This window comes from Fistularia commersonii, chromosome 20, assembly GCF_037954325.1.
Source record: "Fistularia commersonii isolate RoL2024-O1a breed Wild chromosome 20, RoL_Fcom_v1.0, whole genome shotgun sequence".
NCBI lineage: Eukaryota > Metazoa > Chordata > Actinopteri > Syngnathiformes > Fistulariidae > Fistularia > Fistularia commersonii.
Genome location: NC_141303.1, coordinates 3,224,929 through 3,247,559, shown reverse-complemented (window position 1 = coordinate 3,247,559; position 22,631 = coordinate 3,224,929). Strand labels below are relative to the sequence as shown.

General features: G+C 37.8%; 1 protein-coding gene across 1 annotated transcript in view; it reads left to right on the top strand.

Moving 5' to 3' along the window:
- The window catches only part of LOC147222600 (MAM domain-containing glycosylphosphatidylinositol anchor protein 2), a 254,616-nt gene that overhangs the window by 137,191 nt on the left and 94,794 nt on the right, over window positions 1-22,631 (top strand). The window contains exons 5-8 of the mRNA XM_086167514.1: window positions 2,661-2,799; window positions 2,891-3,160; window positions 18,984-19,075; window positions 19,188-19,425. Coding sequence (XP_086023640.1) covers window positions 2,661-2,799; window positions 2,891-3,160; window positions 18,984-19,075; window positions 19,188-19,425 — 739 coding nt within the window. The remainder of the gene's footprint in view (window positions 1-2,660; window positions 2,800-2,890; window positions 3,161-18,983; window positions 19,076-19,187; window positions 19,426-22,631) is intronic.

The following is a 22,631-nucleotide window of genomic DNA, read 5'->3' as shown; positions in this document are numbered from 1 at the left end:
ATTGGTCAGAGAGCATTGCCTGAAGAATCTGCTGCTTCTCGATGCCAGCTGAGGTTGCTAAGCTAATTGTGCGGTTAGCCTTCACGTGGAGATGGTGAAAAAAGAACGATGCCTTCAACCGTAATATCCATCAAATGGAGCTAAGAATGGCACCAGACTCCATGGGACACTGACCTCATTCTGTTATTTTTTCAAAAGAATTCTTCAGTAATGTATTTTTATATGCATTTCCCCTCTCAATCTTTTTTTTTTTAATATTTTTTTTAAAGGGAACATCACGTTGGAAAATTCCATTATCAACTTAAAAAAAAGTTAAAATCCATGTTCTCCCCCAGGTGACTTAAGTTATCCTCATAATACTTTTTAGTCTCACTAACACCTCCAAAGGTGACCGGCCTTTTTTTTTTTCTTTTTTTTCTTTTTTTGGTCTTCCAGCCCCCAGGCTCGTCTCTCACATTGAATTAAACGAGAAAACCCACCTCACTTTATTCTGTGGCTGCTGCCGCTTTCTCTTTTGTCCATTTCAGTCTTTTCTCGGCTTTAAGCGGATTGTCTTTATTTCTCATTTTTCGCTGCATTCATTTGTATCTTGTTTATTTGTCGTATTTGTTTATTTCTCATGACTGTTACCTTTGTCTGCTAACAGCTATTTCCTTTCATGTCCACTTATTTTGCAAAGACATTATTATTTTCTTTTTATTTCCCTTATTCATGAACACTATTTATTTTAGAAATCTGTCTGAGCAGGAAAAGCACTTTGTGTCATCTCTTGTTGCTATAAACATTCAGCACAAATAAAAATGACTCTACATTTTCCCTGATGCTAACTGTAAAAAACACTTTTCGCTCTCATCCAAGTAATATGTCATTTTCCCTCATCCAGGCCATTTGGGCATCACTTTACCCAGATTTAACTGTATTGTCCACAGATAAAATTTAAATGTTTTATTGTAGGTAAGACATTAATAATACATTTTATTTACGGCGCCTTACTCGACACTCAAAGAAACTCTACAGACATAAAAAAAAAACAAACACAAAATACAGATTTAAACAAACCATAAAAATGAAAACAATAAAAATGACAAAGTGATAAAACAATTTAAATGGAAAAAAAAAAAATACAAGTGACTAAGCAGTCGGTGTCAGATGGAATAGCCCACTTTAAATGGATGTTTTAAGTTGTTTTGAAAGATGTTTTTATATATATATATATATATATGTATTTACACACATATGTATGTGTATATACAGGACTGTCTCAGAAAATTAGAAAACTGTGATAAAGTTCTTTATCTTCTGTAATACAATTACAAAACCAAAAGTGTAATACATTCTGTATTCATTACAAATCTACTGAAATATTGCAAGCCTTTTGTTTATTTTAATATTGCTGATTATGGCTTACATCTTAAGAAAACTCAAAAGTCCTATCTCAAAATATATGAATACCATGAGAAAATGAATTTTTGTTGTTCTAATTGCATTACAGAAGATAAAGAACTTTATCACAATATTCTAATTTTCTGAGACAGTCCTGTATATATATGTATCCTGTGTATATATATACATATATGTATATATGTATGTATGCATACATATGTATAAATGCAGTGCATATGTATGTATATGTATGAATGTATATCTATGTATTCATACATATGTATGTATGTATGTATATATTCCTATGCATTTTTTGTAACAACTGCAGAGACTTTGCATTCAGAAGCTTCTGTGTAATTTAACATTCAGTTTTTCCATCAAAATGGCCGTCACCACCGACCCCGTACAATTTTGTTGAAAGTGTATGTCCCTTCCGTTCATTTTGCTGCCATGTGCATTTCCTAAATACATTTCCATTTGCAACCCCCCACCCACCCTCTCTCTCTGCCCCCACCCCTCACAGTGAGAAACACTTGCATTCCCAACCCCGCGTGGCACGTCTCAGGATATCTCCTCAAAAGCTGAGGAGGTAGCGGAAAAGAAAGGAGGAAGCGTGTGGGGTCCGTGGCTAATCTAACACAATTAAGTTATCCATGTGCCTCATTGGAAATGAAAGAGATTGAAAGGCATGAGTGATTGCCATGTTGTGTGGACGGCAGCTGTTTGCGGCTGACTCATGTTTTAATCCATCGCCCCCCCCCCCCCCCCCCCCCCCCCCCCCCACACACACACACACACACACACACACACACACACTGGAGTCGGCCGGATCAAAGTTTCACATCCTCATCATAGCCTCGTGGGCAGGGATAATGGCGAACACGCCCGGCAGGAATACATTCCCAGCTAGATAGCCATTTCTGTAGAGAGCTTCCCCCGCCGAGCCCCGTCTATATTTCTGTGGCTGAATGGTGGAAATACTGCACGGCCGTTGACTGGAGAGTAATGCAGACTTTTGCATGGAGCGAATTTTCTTTTTTTTTTTTTTTTTCTTCCCTAAAATGATTTTACAGTAGTATTCTCGAACCCCCTGGTCTATTTTTGGCTTCATTAAAAACCTTATGCATATTCATTTCTTTGACCTTTTTCTGAAGCTACTTGGCCTTTTTCCATCTTTTCTCCTCGCTTGTTGTTTTTTTTTTTTTTTTGTGTTTCTTTAGCGCGATTATGTTGATATTCTTGCACACATTTGCATACCAGTGTCGGTTTGGTCCGAGCTGCAGGGGGAAACGAAGATTCTGAAGCTGAAGAACCTGCGTCCTCAAGACTACGCCAACTACAGCTGCATCGCCTCCGTGAGAAACGTGTGCGGCATCCCCGACCGCAGCGTTATCTTCAGACTCACCAATAAAACAGGTACTTTCGGGATCGCCTTTTAAGGACTTTTAAAAGTACATTTCTAAACAAGTTAAAAAGCCAGGTGACAAGACGGACGTTTCCGTTGCAGCCTCTCCGTCCATCAAGCTGCTGGTAGAGGATCCCATCGTGGTGAATCCCGGCCAGACGGTATCGCTGGTGTGCATCACCACGGGCGGGGAGCCGCCTCCCATTCTCACCTGGGTCAGCAGTAATGACAGTCTGCCGCAGAGGAGCGTGGTGAACGGAGGCACGCTCACGCTGCCGGCGATTACTTCGGACGAAGCGGGGATCTACAGCTGCGTGGCGAGCAATAATGTTGGAAACCCCGCCAAGAAGTCGACCACCATTGTAGTGCGAGGTGAGTAACTGGGTTAATATTCTTTTATTGCGAGTTTGCACAAATATTTTTTTAACTGGATACGCATCCCAATCTGGAGAGGTGGCTGTGTATTATGGACTAACTACCTATATATGTATATATTGGGGTGGCGTGGCGCAGGAGGTGGAGCAATCACACATTCCTGTATCGATTTCCAGCTCCTCCTTGTGTGTCGAGAACTAGTTGAGCAAGACACAGAATCCCAAACAATATTGCACATTTTTTTTAAAGTAAAATTTAAATATATACATATAAAATACAATTTTTTCCTCTTTTTTTTTTCAATTTTATCTATTTTTTTAATTTCTTTTTATGTTGTATAATCTATTTCTTTTTTTTAAACTTTACTCTTTATGTTCAAATGTTCAAAACGTTGATGCTGCTACCCCATGTGCCCTCCAATTGCCCCTCGGGGACAAATTAAGTTTTTAAATTATTATTATTGAATTAATAAATTGTGGAATTGTTGAATTATTATTATCATTATTATCATTGTTGTTGTTATTGCTATTATCATTGCTACAATTTTTTTTATTGTTATTATTATTATATGCTGATGAAGAAGAGGGATTATAAAATACAGAGAGAATTTAAAAGGAGCAAAAATTGTTTGTTAAGAAAGTTAATTTATGATTTTGTTGATCATCACACAGTGGTCCTCCGCCTCACAGCAATAAGGTCCTTAGTTTGTTCTGACAGGAATACTTTAATAAGTATTTTCTAACAATATTGAACTTGGAAACTCCTTTTTTTTTTCCTTTTGTTTAATTTTGTGTGGTCGATCACATACAAAATAATGTCGCTACATTTTTATGATCATTAATTATCCCCAAAAATGTAAATATTTAAATTGCAATTTTTGTTTTGTTCAGGTTACATGATACCTTGTTGGCCTGTGCATAAAAAATAAATAAGAAAAGTGGTAAAAAGCGGTATAGAAAATAGTTGCCATAGGAACAACCCTGTTTTGCTAGTAGGGCTGCACAATCAATCGACAGGTAATTGTGATCACGATCTAGGCTTTTTCAAAAGGAGAGACGGGGTTAGTTTCAAAAATATGATTTGAAATCCGTGTTTTTTGGCGACGAGTTGCTCTGCGAACACATCGGACTCTTCGTCGCGGATGCCGAGTGTCTCCTCTCTCGATTCCCGCGCCGGTGGAAGTGGATTGCGTGGCAACTGTGTCGACGGCTTTTTTTAACTTGTGTTGAAGTTTGATTTTTCCCCCAGGCAGTTTGAGCCCAGAAGCACGCAAACCGTACAGTTTGGTAGTTATTGCTGTCGCGAACGCTTTAAAGAAGGAAGTCAAGGGCATTGCTAGAGGCAGACGAGTGTGACGCCAGTAATTAAAATACACTGATCCGAAGAGTGGTTAACACCAATTAAACAAGAGCATCAAGGCGCGGGGCCGCCGCTGTCTGTTTGGCCATTATCAAGAAAATATTTTATTGACATTCTGCTCTTCATCTGAGTGTCAGCATTATCAAAGAGCTTCTCTTGAGCGCTTGTACTGGTATTCTGCTGCCAGAGAGGATCCTCGGAGGGTGAAATAAATCTGTTTTGCTCTCAAAGTGTTCACCGTCTAAGTTTTAAAGCTTTTCTGCACCACTGTGAATCATATTAGAACCGCCTTACAACTAAATGGGAGGGATTATTACACCCACCTTGCCTTTCTTTGTGTTACTATTATGAGGACCGATAAATTCAGAAAAATGCTAAAAGCTGCAAAGGAGGCTAATTTTACCAGCTTTAAAGAAACCCTTTTTTTTTTTTTTTTGCTTCACTATCTGCAGAGATATAACATACCTGATGCGTGAGGAAATTGACTTTCATACTCGTAAATTGCCGGATACGACTAAGCTCGGGGATTAAGGTTGGTGTGTGACGAGGCTTCCTTCTGTGACATAAGAACGCAGGTAAAGCATAGAGGCGTTAATTAACAAAAGTATTCTTCGAGTCGGATAGATACAAGTTTCTTTCTGTTTACGTTCGAGCTTCTCTGAGAATTTTGCGCACATTGAAAATGGAGTTTGGCTGATTGGCTTAGTTTGAAATTCAGTAATATGTCTAACAGAGTTTGAAGCTTTCATCTCTGAGATTATGCCATAGCTCCATCATCAGGTCACCTCGGCGCTAAGTCTGTTTGTGAGCCCTTTATTTATGCAGCCGTACACCCTCGGGGGATGAAGATGGGATGAAAATCAAATCATCAACAAATCAGCTCTGATAGGCCCCCTGACAGATAAACCTCTTCTCTGTATTGTGAAAGTGCCCACACAGTTGAAGACTTAAGAAGTGAGAGGCTTAACATTCAGGCGGAAGGTGGCGTCTGGCCTGTGGGAGCAAATCCGTCACCGCGGCGTCACTTCAAGCGGTTGATGCGATAAACCGGCGCCAGTCATCGTGTCGTACGGCTTCGCGTTTGAAGTTTAAAAATAGGATCGTGTAAAATTTTTGATTGTTTGTCAAAGATGGTCACCTTTCTTTATCAAAACCAGCGTGATGTTGGAATGCAAGACATCACTACTTTGGATCCATCCATCCATCCATCCATCCATCCATCCATCCATCCATCCATCCATCCATCCATCCATCATCCATCTCTTTCTGTACACCTGTAATTTCTCTAACCATACTCTGCCCAAGGCATTTCTTCTATTCGTTTTTATATTTTGATATTTTATATTGTAACTCTTGAACATAGTCATGTTGTACATATTTGTATCTATCCTTTTTTTGCATATGCTTTCTATTATTACTTTTTGCACACTTTTCTACCAGTAAGACTGCAGTGACAATTGAATCTCCCCATTGTGGGATCAATAAAGTTATCTTATCTTATCTTATCTTATCTTATCTTATCTTATCTAATCTTTTCTTATCATATCATATCTTATATCTTATCTTATGTTATTCTATGTATAGCTAGATAGATAGATAGCTGGATAGATAGATAGCTACATAGAAAGCTGGATAGCTAGATGGATGGATGGATGGATGGATGGATGGATGGATGGATGGATGGATGGATGGATGGATGGATGGATGGATGGATGGATGGATGGATAGATAGATAGATAGATAGATAGATAGATAGATAGATAGATAGATAGATAGATAGATAGATAGATAGATAGATAGATAGATAGATAGATAGATAGATAGATAGATAGATAGATAGATAGATAGATAGATAGATAGATAGATAGATAGATAGATAGATAGATAGATAGACTTAGCCTGTCAGTGTTAGAATGGAACACGAGCAGATGGAGTTATTTATAAGAGTGCTTTTTTGTTTGTGCAGAATAAGCGAGGTGTGTTTGTACAATGAGCAGTAAGTTAATCCAAGGTAAGAACTTCAGCAGCGAGCAGGAGATCAGTGTGAGCACAGCTCCTGATGTTTGCATCCGTAGCCGGGCTACATCGACCAACACTTGACCACTGGGTCGCTCTCCGCACGTGTCATGGCGCCAGGTCATCTTATTGTTCATCAGATGCTGTAATTATATATGAACACAAGAAAAACACAACACGCGACCCAATCCCAAGCTTTCATATATATCCTTGGCTTCAAGGTTGCAGGGCTGCTGGAGTCCATCCGTGTCACGAGGCGACAGGTGGGGTTTACATTAAACTGGTTGCTAGTTTATCACAGGCTCACAAACAACCATTCAGCCCTTTATTTACGCCTCATATGAAGACATGCAACCTTTCACCTTCTTATTCATGAGAGAAAAGACACCAGAAACCCAGACACCAGACAAGGGACCTTCTTTCTCTGAGGCACAATTATAACTGAAACAACTATATATATATATATATATATATATATGTGTGTGTATGTATCTATATGTGTGTGAGTATATATAAAATGTGTGTGTACATATCTATCTATCTATCTATCTATCTATCTATCTATCTATCTATCTATCTATCTATCTATCTATCTATCTATCTATCTTTATATATATATATATATATATATATATATATATATATATATTCTGTATATGTATATATGTGTGTATATGTATGTATACATGCATGTATGTATATATGTTTATTTATGTATATATGTATATATACATATATGTATTTATATATATATGAATGTGTGTATGTATATATATGTGTGTGTGTGTTCATATGTATATATAAATGTTTGTATATATGTACTGTATGCGCGTATAATATATATCTATATGTATATACATATAGACATATATATGTATATATATATATATATATATATATATATATATATATATATATACTCTATGTGTGTATTACAGACATATATTTACAAACATACATATCTATGTACATGTACATATATAAATACATATATCTATCTAAATTTATGTATATATATATAAATAACATATATACATATCTATAAACGTGTATTTATAGATATATGTAGATATATATCTATATATATCCAAAAAAAATTACATATACGTACACATACACTATAAAATGTAATTAACAAAACTAGTGGGCGACATCACATTTTTGAAGTAATTATACTTTTATAAGCCTTAAAGTTATCACATGTTTTTAATTGACACTGATAAGCCGTAATATATCAGCAAAGGGAGGAAGTTACGGAAGAAGACGGGGTCGTAATGACTGAAAGAGCATATCGGCAGAAAATCCTAAAGACAAAAGACGCACGCCACAAACAATACACTTCATCCATCGGCAAAGAAGAAATTCAGTTATGATATTCATCAGCGTAAAGCAGCAAACGTGATGAATATAGACGAGTGTCAGTCAAAAAGATTGTTTGAACGTCTGACAAACTTTCAATCGCAAAGTGTTGATGTAAGATTAGAATATCTAAAACTGAATTTGACCTTGATGGAGTTTTTCACCAAAGCAACAGCAATTGGATCGGGAGACGTATTTAAATGACGGAAAACAGCCAAAGCGGCGCGTCAAAATAAATTTGATTCAAGAGCCGTTAAGGCTTATTTGACAGACTGATGAACTATTAGAACCAGCGTGTCTGAGGAAACAGACTGTTTCCCCGATTGACAGCGGAGGAGTTTAGCATGTTATCACGCTCTTCGCTGCAGCGCCAGAATTTCACTGTCATAAGTCTGTGGAGCTTCTCGCTGAAACCAATGTACTTTTGGGATCAACTCAAACCGGTTCATTTGAATCGGAGAAAATATACCAACGTATGGTTTGGATTTTAATACGCCGTTTGAGCCGTAATAGAATTTCAACCTCGTGTAAACATCAACACAAATAACTGTTAATTTGTACAACGTCTAATTTAGGCCCCTGCTTGAGATTGCAAAAAAAAAAAAAAATCCACAGTAATAACCTGCACTGGTTTGTGCAAAATATGCGTTAAGAACTTCATTAATAAAAGAAGAATTACCAAGCCTAGAGCTGCATGTTTTATTTAAGAACGATTGAAATGTTGAATCTGCAAAAGCGACAAAGCCGCTGCAGCCGATGTTCAAAACTAAATTTGTCAAGAAATTGCAGTTTGCTACAGTTCATCCCATTATCAATAATAATGCTGAATTGATGAATCAGCGATAAATTGAAATATAATCACATTACACTGTTATTTGGGTTTATAATCGGTCTGTAACCGCAGCAGTTTTGTGTCCAATCGAACAATAAATCAAACCACATAATTTCTCAAACAAAAATGCTCCTTGTAGAAAATGAAAAGTAAATTCAATACAAGTGTGTATTTAGAACTCATTCACAGATTAAATGATCACGGTTTTATATCCCACTGAAAAGTGAATCACCTTCACAACACTGAAAATGTAATGTTGTAAACCTGAATGCCTGTTAATTCACGGAAAAGAATAGAAGGTAAATAAGCAAAAAAAAAAAAAAAGAAGGAAAATGCTTTCTATTCCCCGTTTATTTAATATTTGAATAAATATTAAATAAATATCAAAATAAAATATTAAATTAGATACTAAATAGTTGAATAAATATGAATAAATATGTCAAAAGAATACTTAAAAAAAAGGTTCAAATATCTATACGTTTAACTGTCATATTACTAGAGGACAAGCTAAAGTTAAGGGAGGAGCAGGAATTGTTGCAGACAGGAATTGGAAGAAAATCTGTTTATTTTCATAAATAAACTCATTAACACATCTTACTCACTCAATCTTTACGCTTCCCTTTGCTGTCAGTGTACGTCTTATTTTAGATCTGAATCAGGAACGGTTATCGCCTCTGTGTTTGTGTGACTGTGTCCTTTTCTTTTTTTTTTTAGTAGAGTTTTGAAAACATCTACACACCAAAAAAATGCTCCAAAAAGAAAAGGTAATTTATTTTACATATAACACAAAACATTTATCCTCGAATGAGTGACGTTTCAAGCAAAAAATAGTCTCTTCCTCCGCTGCTTACCGGAGATATGCGTCTTATCTCCTCATCTTCTCTTTTTAGAGCGTTTTTTTTTTTTTTTTTTTTTCCGGATTTTTTCAAAACTCTACTAAGTCAAACTTTCCATTCCTAACTGGGCAGCGGATGCTCGTGTGTTTTTATTTTCTAACTGTGTCCTTTTTTTTTTTTCTTCATCATAGATAGTTTCTTGCAAAGTTGAATGACTGAAGAAAAACAAGCTTGCATATGTGTGTGTGTGTGTGTGTGTGTATATGTGTGTGTGTGGGCGCTTTTACCTCACTTTTACATGAAAGCTGTCCTCTGACTTCATGTTGCGAGTTTCACAGGGTCACTCTGTGGCCTCCTTTTTTTTTTTTTTTTTTTTTCGCGGCTTATTCAGCCTCCTCACTAGTCCTTGAGAAGCCCTTTCAAGCCCCTGTTGCCAGAGGGGTCCGGGGATGTGAACACACACAGCAGATGGTAGTTTTTCTGCTCATACTGTCCCACCAGCCAGACTGCCTTCCAGTGCTTGGACATCTCCACAGCCAGCTCAGCAGGCGGGTACTGCCTGAACATCCTCTTGCTGACAATATCCCCCTTTTTTTTTTTTTTTTTATTTCCTCTCTCTGGATTAGGGGTCCTCAAACTGTCTTCAAATGCAGGTCATTTTTTTTTTTTTTTTTGTTTGTTTTTTGTTTTGTTTTCTCTAAGGCCCCCTTTCAGTCTGTTCTGTCCTCAACATGTACTATAATTTGCAATATACAGACAGGATCGTCTCAGAAAATTAGAATATTGTGATAAAGTTCTTTATCTTCTGTAATGCAGTTAATCAAACAAAAATGACTTTTTCATGATATTCTGATATTTTGAGATTGGATTTTTGAGTTTTCTTAAGATGTAAGCCATAATCAGCAATATTAAAATAATAAAAGGCTTGCAATATTTCAGTGGATTTGTAATGAATACAGAATGTATGACCATTCTGGTTTTGTAATTGCATTACAGAAGATAAAGAACTTTATCACAATTTTCTAATTTTCTGAGACGGTCCTGTATAAACACATACATATGTGTGTGTATACATATATATAAAAACATCTTTCAAAACAACTTAAAACACATCCATTTAAAGTGGCCTATTCCATCTGACCATCTGCTCAGTCACTTGTATTTTTATTTTTTTGTTCATTTTTTTCATTTTACCACTTTGTCACTTTAATTGTTTACATTTTTATAGTTTTGTTTAAATCTGGATTTTGTGTTTGTATTTGTATATGTCTGTAGAGAGTAAGGCGCCGTAATGAAATGTATTATTAATGTCTTACCTACTATAAAACATTTTTTCTGCGGACAATACAGTTAAATCTGGGCAAAGTGATGCCCAAATGGCCTGGATGATGAAAATGACATCACAATATTCTAATTTTCTGACACAGTACTATATGTGTTCTGACAAAAAAAAAAAAAAGCAAGAAAGCTCAAAAAAAAGAATTAAGGGAACATTAAATTAACACATCCTAGATCTGAATGAATTAAATATTCTTATTAAAAACTTGGTTCTTTACATCGTTGAAAAGTGCAGACAAGAAAATCACACCAAAATGATCAATGGAAATCAAATGTATGAACCCATGGACGTCTGGATTTGGAGTCAAACTCCAAATGAAAGTGGAAAAAACTGATCCAACGTCCTTAAAACAAGTCAAAATGATTCAGTGTTGCTTCCTGAGTGGACATTTTGATTTCCATCAAGTTGCATTGTGTCGTTGCAGCGTTCCCTTTATTTTCTTTTTGCGCAGTATATAAAACGCCGCTTCTCGAGTCAAATTTTGGGGGACGGAAACAGAGATCTGGCTTCTCTCCACGCATGCATGTGTTTCCTGTCTCCAAAATGTTGAGCACCGGATATCGCTGTCGTTATTTAAAAATTTAAAATGAAACACGACCGCAGTGTGCGATTTTTCGGGGACAATTCCTCCCGGGGGGGGAGGGGGGGGGGGGGTCGCCTCAAATTCACGTATGAGGTTTTTACATCAGGGGACATCTTTTCATTTGCCCAAACAGGCGAAAGCAATACTGTACACTTGCACATGGACACGCGCTCATGCATTAAACACCAGCATAACCGGAACAAACTGCACGCATCTCATCCTTTTACCCGTCCGATCGGAAGCTCGCGGTCATTTATAGAGAAGCGAAAATGCAATCTGAGGCGACGCCGGCTTTCCCGGTGTTTATATTTAGACGGTTTGGTGGCGAGACAACAATCATGACGGGCTTGGTAAAAACCTGGCCGATCATGTGAATAAACACGCGAATGACCCTTATCAAATTTGCTTTGGAATAAATTCGAGTCAAAAGCTGCATATATTTCCATTCATGAATGCCAAATTTAATAGCTGGATGGCCAAAAAACCGCCACGGGCAGGACGGTCTCCCGGGCCGTGGCCCTGTTGACTGTCTACGCGCCGCGTATCTGTTTGTGTCTCTGTTCCCTGCTTATTCATGTGCAAGTGCCCGTTTTATTTGTGCATTCAGCGCCCGTGTATGATTCCGTTGACACAAATTAAAGCTCAGAGGTCGGCCTGAAGGTTGGAAGCAGCACTTAGGAGCCTTTTTATCTCACCAAAGACTGGACATGTGGCCGTGACGTGTAAAGGTGCTGATGCATCGGGAATGTGTTGGTGCCGATGCGAGGATGCACGCGGGGTGATAATAGGAAAATGAAAGGTGTTTGGACAGCGGCGTGGATATGATTGTGAGCGCCATGTGGCGTGAACCATGCTAATGCGGGAAGTCCGCGTTTTATTTTTAACCCGGCGGCGGCGGCGGCGGCTACAGAGACGCGTCCGGTTGAGTTTTACGAGGACCCTGGTCGCGCCTGACTGGATGAAAATGGGGAAACAGAAGGATAATGATTTGTAGATTGAGACGCATCCATTTTATCCACTAGACAAAAAAACCGAGGCAATGCATTATAGAGTGTGTTTAAAGGCGGTTCGAAATGTTTTTTTCATGTGTTGGTGTTGCATCTGCACATAACAGAATTGCTTCTCTGCAACTCTGGACTTACAGACGCCGGTGCCGTAGCCTGTGTGTCAGAGGCTTTGTGTACTTTTGCCCTAAAATGAATCTCCCTGGAGGTAGTATTGTAATCCTGCCTTATGACATGAGCTCTCCAGAGAAGAATGCCCTGACCATGTTTTTTTTTCCACTTTTTTTTTTTTTCTCTTTGTGCGATAATCTGCACTTTTCATGTACAGGGTACCCATTATTCCCAGAGGCTATTAGAGCTGAGAAGAATAAAAAAAAAAAAAAAGTTGCTGCAGGAATAGGCGCTGCTGTTTTCATTATGGAACAGGAGAATGGGAACAATACAATACACACACACACACACACACACATATATATATAGATATATATATAGCATACATATATATATATATGTGGTTGTCGAGATTTTTCATTGTGTCAACTGCTCAAAAGCAGTCACTCAAAATAAACTATATAAAGAAATTTAAGCGCAAGTTCAATAAACTTTTTTTTAACGATGAAAAGACAGATCGTCCAAACCTCATTTTTATATAGTTGTAACTACAATGTAATGACAAGAAGTCCTGGCGGGCACCAGTTTTCAAAAGAAATCAATATTTTTCTTAGCTTTGCCGTACTGGTTTGTGCATTGTTACACACAAGTGCATTTTCTCTGAGATGTTTGTTTTTAATTTTATTTTTACAAAACACAGGAGTGACCGTTGTTTGTGATGAGTTTCACTTTTTCAAAAATAGAGTCAAAACCGTGTTTCTTAACTTTAATTGTGTTCGTTCGGTTTAATAGATTCAGTCTAGCGAACTCAACCCACGTAACGCGTACGATGGTGCTCTTACAATCTTAATGATGTTTTGCAAACTATGTAAGTCAAAGACTCACTTTACCTTCAGAGCAAATGGGAAAGTTCTGTTTTTCAAGCGGTGACCTCATTCAACATTCATGTGACTTTTGCATGCATTGGTTATCTGAAACGGGAAACAGAGTGTGACAACGCTCTGCCACTCAATAACCTCTCCTAAGTTTTGCACTTTCAACCTCTCGCCATCACAACTGTCTTAAAAAGTACACGGAGATTCAGATTCCTATTTTAGTTGCTTCCGTCGCCCACTTACCGCTCTTGTACGCAAATGTAGCCGATTTACAGGAATGCCGACCTGTTATTCAATATTTATAATGAGATAAAATGGTAGGGAAAAGAAGTTGCGACTTTGGAGGAAGCAGGGAAGGAACCTTGTCTGAAATATGCATGAGTGCACATAGGCGGCACTGGCTATTTTGACATCCGCTGCACCGCTGTGAAGAGATGAGGGATGGCTGAGTCACAGAGAGAGGAAAGTCTGTTAGAAGTAGGAGGCAGAAAAGTGACCGCAAAGATTTAATCAAACATTTCTGCTCCGACTTTAACATTGAGGCGGTGGGATCTGAAACTGAATCTGTATAAATGATGGAGCCGGTTGATTTTCCACAGGGATGCTACCTTTGCCCTGCCTGCACTTTTAGATAGAGATATGCAATTATTTTTTGCGCGCATCAGACTCAGTCATTCCTCATTTATGACTTACTGATTTAGGAGCCTGTAGATTTTTTCTTTTTTTTTTTTCTATATACAAAAAATCTTGACCCGGAGTAATCTGAAAAATTCGGAATATCGCCTAGCGGGTTTTGTGGCCGTGACAAAAGCATCTCAAAGACAATATCTTTTATACCATCGAGCATACGGGGAAAGATTCAAAGGATTTAGATGTAACTTAAATATAAATCATTCAAATAAATATTTTGCGTGTCTCCAATTTCTCACGGGTCATGACCTTCTGAGCGCTGAATGTTGAATGCGTAACGCTTTGGCGAGCAAAGGTGAAGGTCAATTAGCGCTTTCGCTGGGCATCAATGTTGCTCTCTGGTTCTCATTCACAGAACGATTCTGTTTCATGTCAAGTGCATCGGGACACTATCTCCTTCTATTTTCATTAACAGTTGGGAAAAAAAAAACATTTGAAAAATTCAGTCGCCGATTTTTCTTAACGAAAATCACGTCCGAATTGCTGAAAAAATCAGTCCGTCAACTATAATCCCCGGCGCCTTTACTAGGAACCATTTCCTCTCTGTTTGAAAGTTGCAACAAGAAACCGCTCATGAGAAAATAAATGTTTTCGTATCCACGGTGTGATTACATGAAATCAATTCCACGCGATCATTTGTGCATTTTGTTTTTAAATCTCCGTGTTACGTAGTAAAAGGGTACGGATGTCATTGATTCTGGATGTATTCAAGAGTAAGAAATCAATATCTGATAGTTGGATATATCACATGTCATTATTTTACTGAACCCAGTAAAAACACTTTCTGCAAAAAATAGTAATGGCCCAAAATTACAAAGTAGATGCTAAAAGTTATAGATGAGGACTAAAAAAAAAACTCCATATTTCCTAATGAGGTAATAGCCTGTACATTTCAGGACCTATTTTTGTTGTTAAAGAAGGTCAATGAAGATCTTTTTTTCTTTCTAGCCTTGAGCTTTTGTCATACTTTCTCTTTCCGATCTTCCTCTTTAATATCAGAAATGAATCAGTCAAATCAATTGGAGCAATTTTTTCGCTCCAGATACCTGCAGCTCAATGTGTCTAAGACAAAGGAGCTAGTGGTGGATTTCAGGAAACAAAGGACCCACCTGAATCCGGTCACCATCAGGTCACCATCAGGGGTACAGAAGTGGACATTGTGGACACCTCCAAATACCTGGACCTTGAACACCAATGCCATCTTCAAGAAGGTTCAGAGCCGCCTGTTCTTCCTCAGGAGGCTCAGATCTACCAACGTCCGCAGGACCATACTGCAGATGCTTTACCACTCGGTGGTGTCCAGCGCCATCTTCTACGCTGTTGTGTGCTGGGGCAGCAGGCTCAAGACGGCTGACGCCAACAGACTCGACAAGCTCATCAGGAGAGCTGGGTCTGTCCTGGGAGTGGAGCTGGAGTCTGTTGTGCAGATGTCAGAGAGGAGGATGCTGAGGAAGCTCCTCAGCATCATGGACAACGTCCATCACTCCCCGCATGCCACACTGACATCCTGTCAGAGCTCTTTCAGTCGTAGATTGAAACCACCAAGGAGCTCCGCTGAACACCACAGGAGGTCTTTCCTACCTGAGGCTATCAGACTTTTTAATTCCTCTTCCCTCAGCCGCAGGGAATCTTCGAATCTTTGTACTTAAGACCTTAAAACACTTGATAGCCTTAACCTTGACAATTTATATTTTATTGTATTTCTTATTCTCCCTCCTTCCTACTATTATCTATTATTGTTATGTTTTTGCTTGAAACTGGCAGAACAATTTCCTTCAAGATAAATAAAGTTGTTCTTATCTTATTCTTATCTTATCTTATATACGCCTGTATATATAAGTTTTAAGTACATTTGCTCGTTTTAATGGGTCGACATCACATTTTGGTGATCATAGAGAACACTTATCAGGTCCCTGTAGTTCCTAAAAATGCATATCGAGCAAGAGTTGGTCGATCTTAGGAGGTTGATTGTCTTTTAGGTTGAAAAGATAAAATCCTTGAACTAGAAAAGACGAGGATCTCCTTGGTCTACGTGGGTTCCCCCCCCGAACATGCAGGAAAAAAGTTGGGGAAATTGCCCCAAATGAGTGAGTGAATGGTTGTTTGTCTGTATTTGCGGCCCTGCGATGGACTGACAACCAGTCCAGGGTGCACGACGCCTCTGGCCCGGTGACAGCTGGAATAGGCTGGGATAGGCTCCAGCATCCCACGCGACCCCGAGTGCAGGATAAATGGCAGACGCTGGATGGATGGATGGATGGAAAAGTTACATTAGCTTGGACCACAATGTGTATCAGCTGTCATCTGTCACATCCGTCAGCACATTGACTGGTAGTTTTGTGGAAATTCACGTTTCTTCCTGTGTGCTGTATCACACACTCACGCAGTACAGAGGGAGGGATTTTTTTTTTTTTGCCTGCGATTCTGATGAGGTTGTCCTAGAGATGTGAAAGCCGTTTCAAGCCGTCAAGATAGTGCCGTCTTTTTCCTTGTTTTTTTTTCGTCGTGACATTTATGGAAATAAGAAAATATGTGTTCCCTTCCACATAAGCTATCATATTGTCTCTGAGCATAGCAAGGGGTCATTAATCTCCAAACACGTGGACTTTTCATATATATATATATATATATAAAGTCCATGCGTTTGAAAGAAATGATAAGTCCATGCATATATGTGTATATATGAATGTATATATATATGTGTGTGTATTATGTAAGTATCTGTATATATAAATACAGTATATGTTTATATGTATATGTGTATGTATATATGTAAATATATATATAAATGTATATGTATGTATATAAACATACATACTGTATAGAGATACACATGCACATATACATATATGTGTATGTGTGCGTATCATGTACATATACACATATATAGGAATGTTTGTATATCTACATGTATATGTATATGTGTATACGTATGTGTATGTATTTATAGTATGTGTATATATAGATCTATAGGAATGCGTGTATATATGTATGTGTATATATATGTATATATATATATGTATAGATGTATATGTGTGTGTGTATGTGTATATATATATTACACAAACAGACTTATACACACACAAATAAACAGGTATGTATATACAGAGATATATGTGTGTATATATGTATATGTGTGTATGTACAATTATGTGTATGTATATATATGAATGTGTGTATATATATATACATATATACATATATATGTGTACATATGTGTACATGCGTACATTTATATATGTATTTCTTCATGCAGTCAGGCTGAGCTGACCTCGCAGCTGAACTTAGTTAGGTCTGAGGTAATCATGTATATAATCTGAGGTCTGCTCAGGTTACCAATAAATCCTGCACACTGCAGAATGGTAATTGCCAACCCAGTGCTGGTGAGAACTATTCAAGGAAGTACCTTGGAGGAAGAAAACAAAATCCAAGTATAATTGCCATCGTTATTTGTGAGGGTTTGGAGAATGTTGACATGATTTTCCTTTTTTTTTTTTTTTTTTTTTTTTTTCTATTTCGTATCTGACACATGTCAGAAATTGGATTCTCCGTCTGCCAAAGTTGATTTCATGCGCAGGGAGGAGAATGGTGTCGGCAGGCACGTGTCACTCCTCCCTCCGGTCGGCGGCAGCTCGACGGGCCTCGCCGTGTTTTGCTCATTCAATTTCCTGTGTTTAACTGTGACGTGCAGGTTTTTGTTTTCGCTTTCCCTTTACCAAACTGAATATGATAATGTCACGAGGGAATTGCCACATGAAAAGATATCCGTGGTGCCATCACCTTTTTTTTTTTTTTTTTCGTTTTTTATTATTTATTTCTTCCTTTTTTTTTTGGCTGAGAAGATGATTTGAACAGTAGGCTTGGAACCAATACGGCATGCATTATAATGATATCATCTCCTTTTCCCATTTGGAGATGCAACGCTTTGAAAATGGAGTTTGCGGACCGAATTGGATTAGAAATGGCGGCTATTTTGTTAGGTATCTCTCCAATATCACTTGCTCTCTCTAGCCGTGTGTGTGTGTGTATGCGTGTGCACGTGCGTGCATGTATATTTTCTTTCTTTTGAGTAGGTTTGAGTCTGTTTGCCTTTGTTTGAATACTCAATCATTCTTTAATTGCACACACCATAACTATCAATATTGTCATTCATTCATTATTTATACAGCTTATCCTATACTGCCGCAGGAGCCTTTCTCTGCCGTGATTGGCCGAGAGGTGGGAATTCACCTGTCAATCATAGGCCACATATAGAGACATACAATAAACCTCTCGTATGTTTTTGGACACTCAAAAAGGAAAAGACCCACTGCTATGCCACCCACTGATGAGATGTAATTTAATGATCCCATGCTTGGGAAGTTGTTCATCCATATATATCTATATTTTCCATATTAATGTTAATTTAAAGTTATTATGTTTTGAGATAAACAGCCCTAATTTTAATTCCTCCTCAGGTTCTGTTTGGCCTAACCGCCAGTCCTAAACGGAAGAGTGCTGTCACTGTTCAGACACAAAATGTTTTTTCTGTATGTGTGTGTGTGTGTGTGTGTGTGTGTTTCTGACTAGAGATGCATAACAGAGATTTACAGCTCAACCGTAGACATCGAACAAATAAAAAGGCTGCAGAAATCAATTTTGAAAATCCATAAAAACGGCATCTTTTCGATTACCTCTAAAAAAAGCAAAAGGAAAAAAAAAAAAAACTACACCTCAATATGACAAGCAGAGCCACAACCAACAGGAGGAATTATCACCACATGTTGCACGAATTGATGTGAAAAACATTCTAAGTCATGTCGTTCTTTTGTCCTAGCTCTGAAAAAGGGACGATTCTGGATCACTCCCGACCCCTACCACAATGATGACAACATCCAGATCGGGCGTGAGGTTAAAATATCTTGTCAGGTATATTTCAAATGTAAAATAACAGCGTATAAAACGAGCACACATTTGCAGGCGTGGCGTGTAGTAACACGTCAACACACGTTGTTCGTTAATGACCTGTTAATTACCATAGGTGGAGGCAACACCACCAGAGGAGCTGACATTTAGCTGGCTGAAGAACGGTCGTGCCCTGCGGAGCTCCGAGCGTATGGTGATCACCCAGACAGACCCCGATATCTCCCCTGGTACCACCAACCTGGACATCATAGACCTCAAGTTCACCGACTTCGGCACGTACACCTGCGTGGCTGCGCTGAAGGGCGGCGGCATCCCGGAGATCAGCATCGACGTCAACATCTCTTCCACAACTGGTGAGTCTCACACCCCTTTGTGCCCAAGATGCATTTACGCACCCCCTGAACATTCTGACCCAATCCACGAAACCCTTCACGAGACAATCACAACAATTGTGACCGTGATTCAATTTTTTCTAGCATTTTTTTAAATTAATATTTATTTTATCTTATTTTGTTTCATTTTATTTTATTTTATATTATTTTAAGATTTTTCTTTTTAGGTTGTTTAGGTTTTTACCCCCAACCCATTGAAGAACCTTTGTCCACCTACCTTTAGTGATTAAATTTTTTTTTGACATTCTTTTTGATTAATATTTATTTTATTTTTTTGGTTTATTTTATTTTATTCTATTTTAAGATTTTTTTTAGGTTGTTTAGGTTTTTACCCCCCAACCCATTGAACAACCTTTGACCACCTACCTTTAGTTATTAAAATTTTTTTTAGCATTTTTTTTTTTTATTAATATTTATTTTATTTTATTTTATCATATTTTATTTTATTTCAAGGTTTTTTTTTTGGTTGTTTAGGTTTTACCCCAAGATCATTAAAGAACCTGTGTCAACCTACCTTTAGTGATTACAATTTTTTTTTGCATTTCTTTTAAATTAATATTTATTCTATTTTTTTTATTTTATCTTATTTTATTTTATTTTATTTTGAAATTTCTTTTTAGGTTGTTTCGGTTTTTACCCCCAACCCATTGAAGAAAACTTTGTCCACCTACCTTTAGTGATTAATTTTTTTTTTTATTAATATTTATTTTATTTTCTTAATTTCATTTCATTTAATTGTATTTTATTTTATTTTATTTTATCTTATTTTATTTTATTTTATTTTATTTTAAGATTTTTTTTTTAGGTTGTTTAGGTTTTTACCCCCCAACCCATTGAACAACCTTTGACCACCTACCTTTAGTTATTAAAATTTTTTTAGCATTTTTTTTTTTTTTAATTAATATTTGTTTTATTTTATTTTATCATATTTTATTTTATTTCAAGGTTTTTTTTTTTGGTTGTTTAGGTTTTACCCCAAGATCATTAAAGAACCTGTGTCAACCTACCTTTAGTGATTACAATTTTTTTTTGCATTTCTTTTAAATTAATGTTCATTCAATTTTTTTTTATTTTATCTTATTTTATTTTATTTTATTTTATTTTGAAATTTCTTTTTAGGTTGTTTAGGTTTTTACCCCCAACCCATTGAAGAATCTTAAGCGTTACTGAAAAAGAGCAAACTGAATTTCATTTAGTTCCCTCTGCCATGGTTGGTTTTAAAAACCTTTCAGTGAGGGCTTTGTCCAAATATAATAACAAAATGGCATTTTATATTAGGTTTTTATATAGGTGCAAAAAATAAGCTGAAATACTGGAGCAAAAGCTGAATGGGAGACACATCCAACCTCAAAGTCTTTAGTAATCAACTTTTGTTCATCAATATACCTTAACAATTTGTCAAAATGGAAATCCTTTAGCGTTATCCGATGTAACGACAACAACCGTAACCCGCTAATAAGCGTCGCTTTAAAATAATGGTTAAAATTCAACCGCTAATAATTAAAACAACAATAAACAGATCCAGAATCAGCTATTATAGACCAGCGCCCAGGTGATAATATAACACACTTCCCAGGTAGCGTGGGTGGGCTTGCGAATACCTCGATTTTAAAAATTTCATTCTTGCCGTACAGTTATCATAAACGGAGGAATAAATTTGTAATTTGCCTGAACATTAAACTGTCTTTCCTCGGGGTGAAAAAGTTTATTTTTCTTTATTAGACCGCCTTATTACATTTCATTGTCAAGTCTAAATTTGTGATTAGTCCACAGAGAAACGTCTCAGTGAGCTAATACTTTGCATTTAGATGGCTACTCAACCGAAATTAGACCTCTATCGGTCCAACTAATGGCAGACTAAACATTCATTGTGTTCCCATCTGAATGGCTGACTCCACTAACTATTACGCATGTTAATAACGTACCAGTTCACCATATCTACTGTGCTCTGTCATTGTAGCTTCAATAATAGCATGCTGAGTCACAAACAGGCAGTTGTTCACTGTGTCTTTATCCTATTTCAATTATTTGAAAAGATGACAAGACGTAGGCGCGGTAGTAAAAAAGAACAATCTCGGGATAAAATCAGCTGTCACGCATCTTTGCTATTCTGCAGTTCTTAACATCAATCAAGTCCCTTCTTGTCAGATTTCGTAAGAGCCGGGATCTCATATGCATACAACAAAAGCGAGCCTGACTTTCGGAGGACTGAAAGCAGATTTAGCGGCGTTAACAATACATTTTATTCTGTGTCACTTGCCACAGGCTCTAGAATAATGGTGAACAAAGTGACTCCACGCAAAGTGTCAAAGCACTTCTTCCCGTAATCACCGCCGTCTCCGGGATCGACCAACGGCAACCGATCGTTTGATAACGCTTCAATATCGAATAACTTTATCGCCGATCGTCTCCATCGATGTACGGGACCCCGGCGACCGCAAAATTTGTCGATATCGGGGAATCTCGTTCGCTGCCCGCCTGTGCTGTGGGTTCTGCTGGCGCTCGCCATGAAGACACCAAATTTGTTTTCCCATTGACTTCCACTGCTGCGCGCTTCATAATAATAAGTGACTTTCAGGTGTGTGTGTGTGTGTGTGTGTGTGTGTGTGTGTGTGAGATGTCTCCTGACAAGTGATTGTACCCCTAGGAATCCTCATTTCCTTTTTTTTTTTTTTTTTTAAATTCTCGCCAGTTACTCAAGCACATACAGGCAAACATACTCATGGAGCACCCTTGTTCCCACTCCCTCTATCTCCACCACACACACACACACACATCTCCCTGCCAATCACGGTGTGTACATGAAAGCGTTGTGTCGACCTTGGATGCATAATTATTGTTAGATAATCCTTTGATAATCCCCGTGCTATAAAACAGTGGGATCAATCGCACCTGCCAAGATTGTTTCCTCATTATCTTTTAAGTAGTGCCGTCTCTTCCCATGAAGTGCCTGGGCGACGGCGGCACGCTCACGCCGACCCTTTACGTGCGAGCAGATACCGCATCCCGGCTGAGGAAATAACCGAGGACATGAAATCACACTCGGTTAACGCTCACGTGAAATCAAAGGTTGCCTTCCGGCTTACGCGCGACGGCTCCTCGTGCCATTTACCGCTCATACCCACTTGTGGGTATTGAAAATTACCTCGGAGTGCTGCACACGCTCC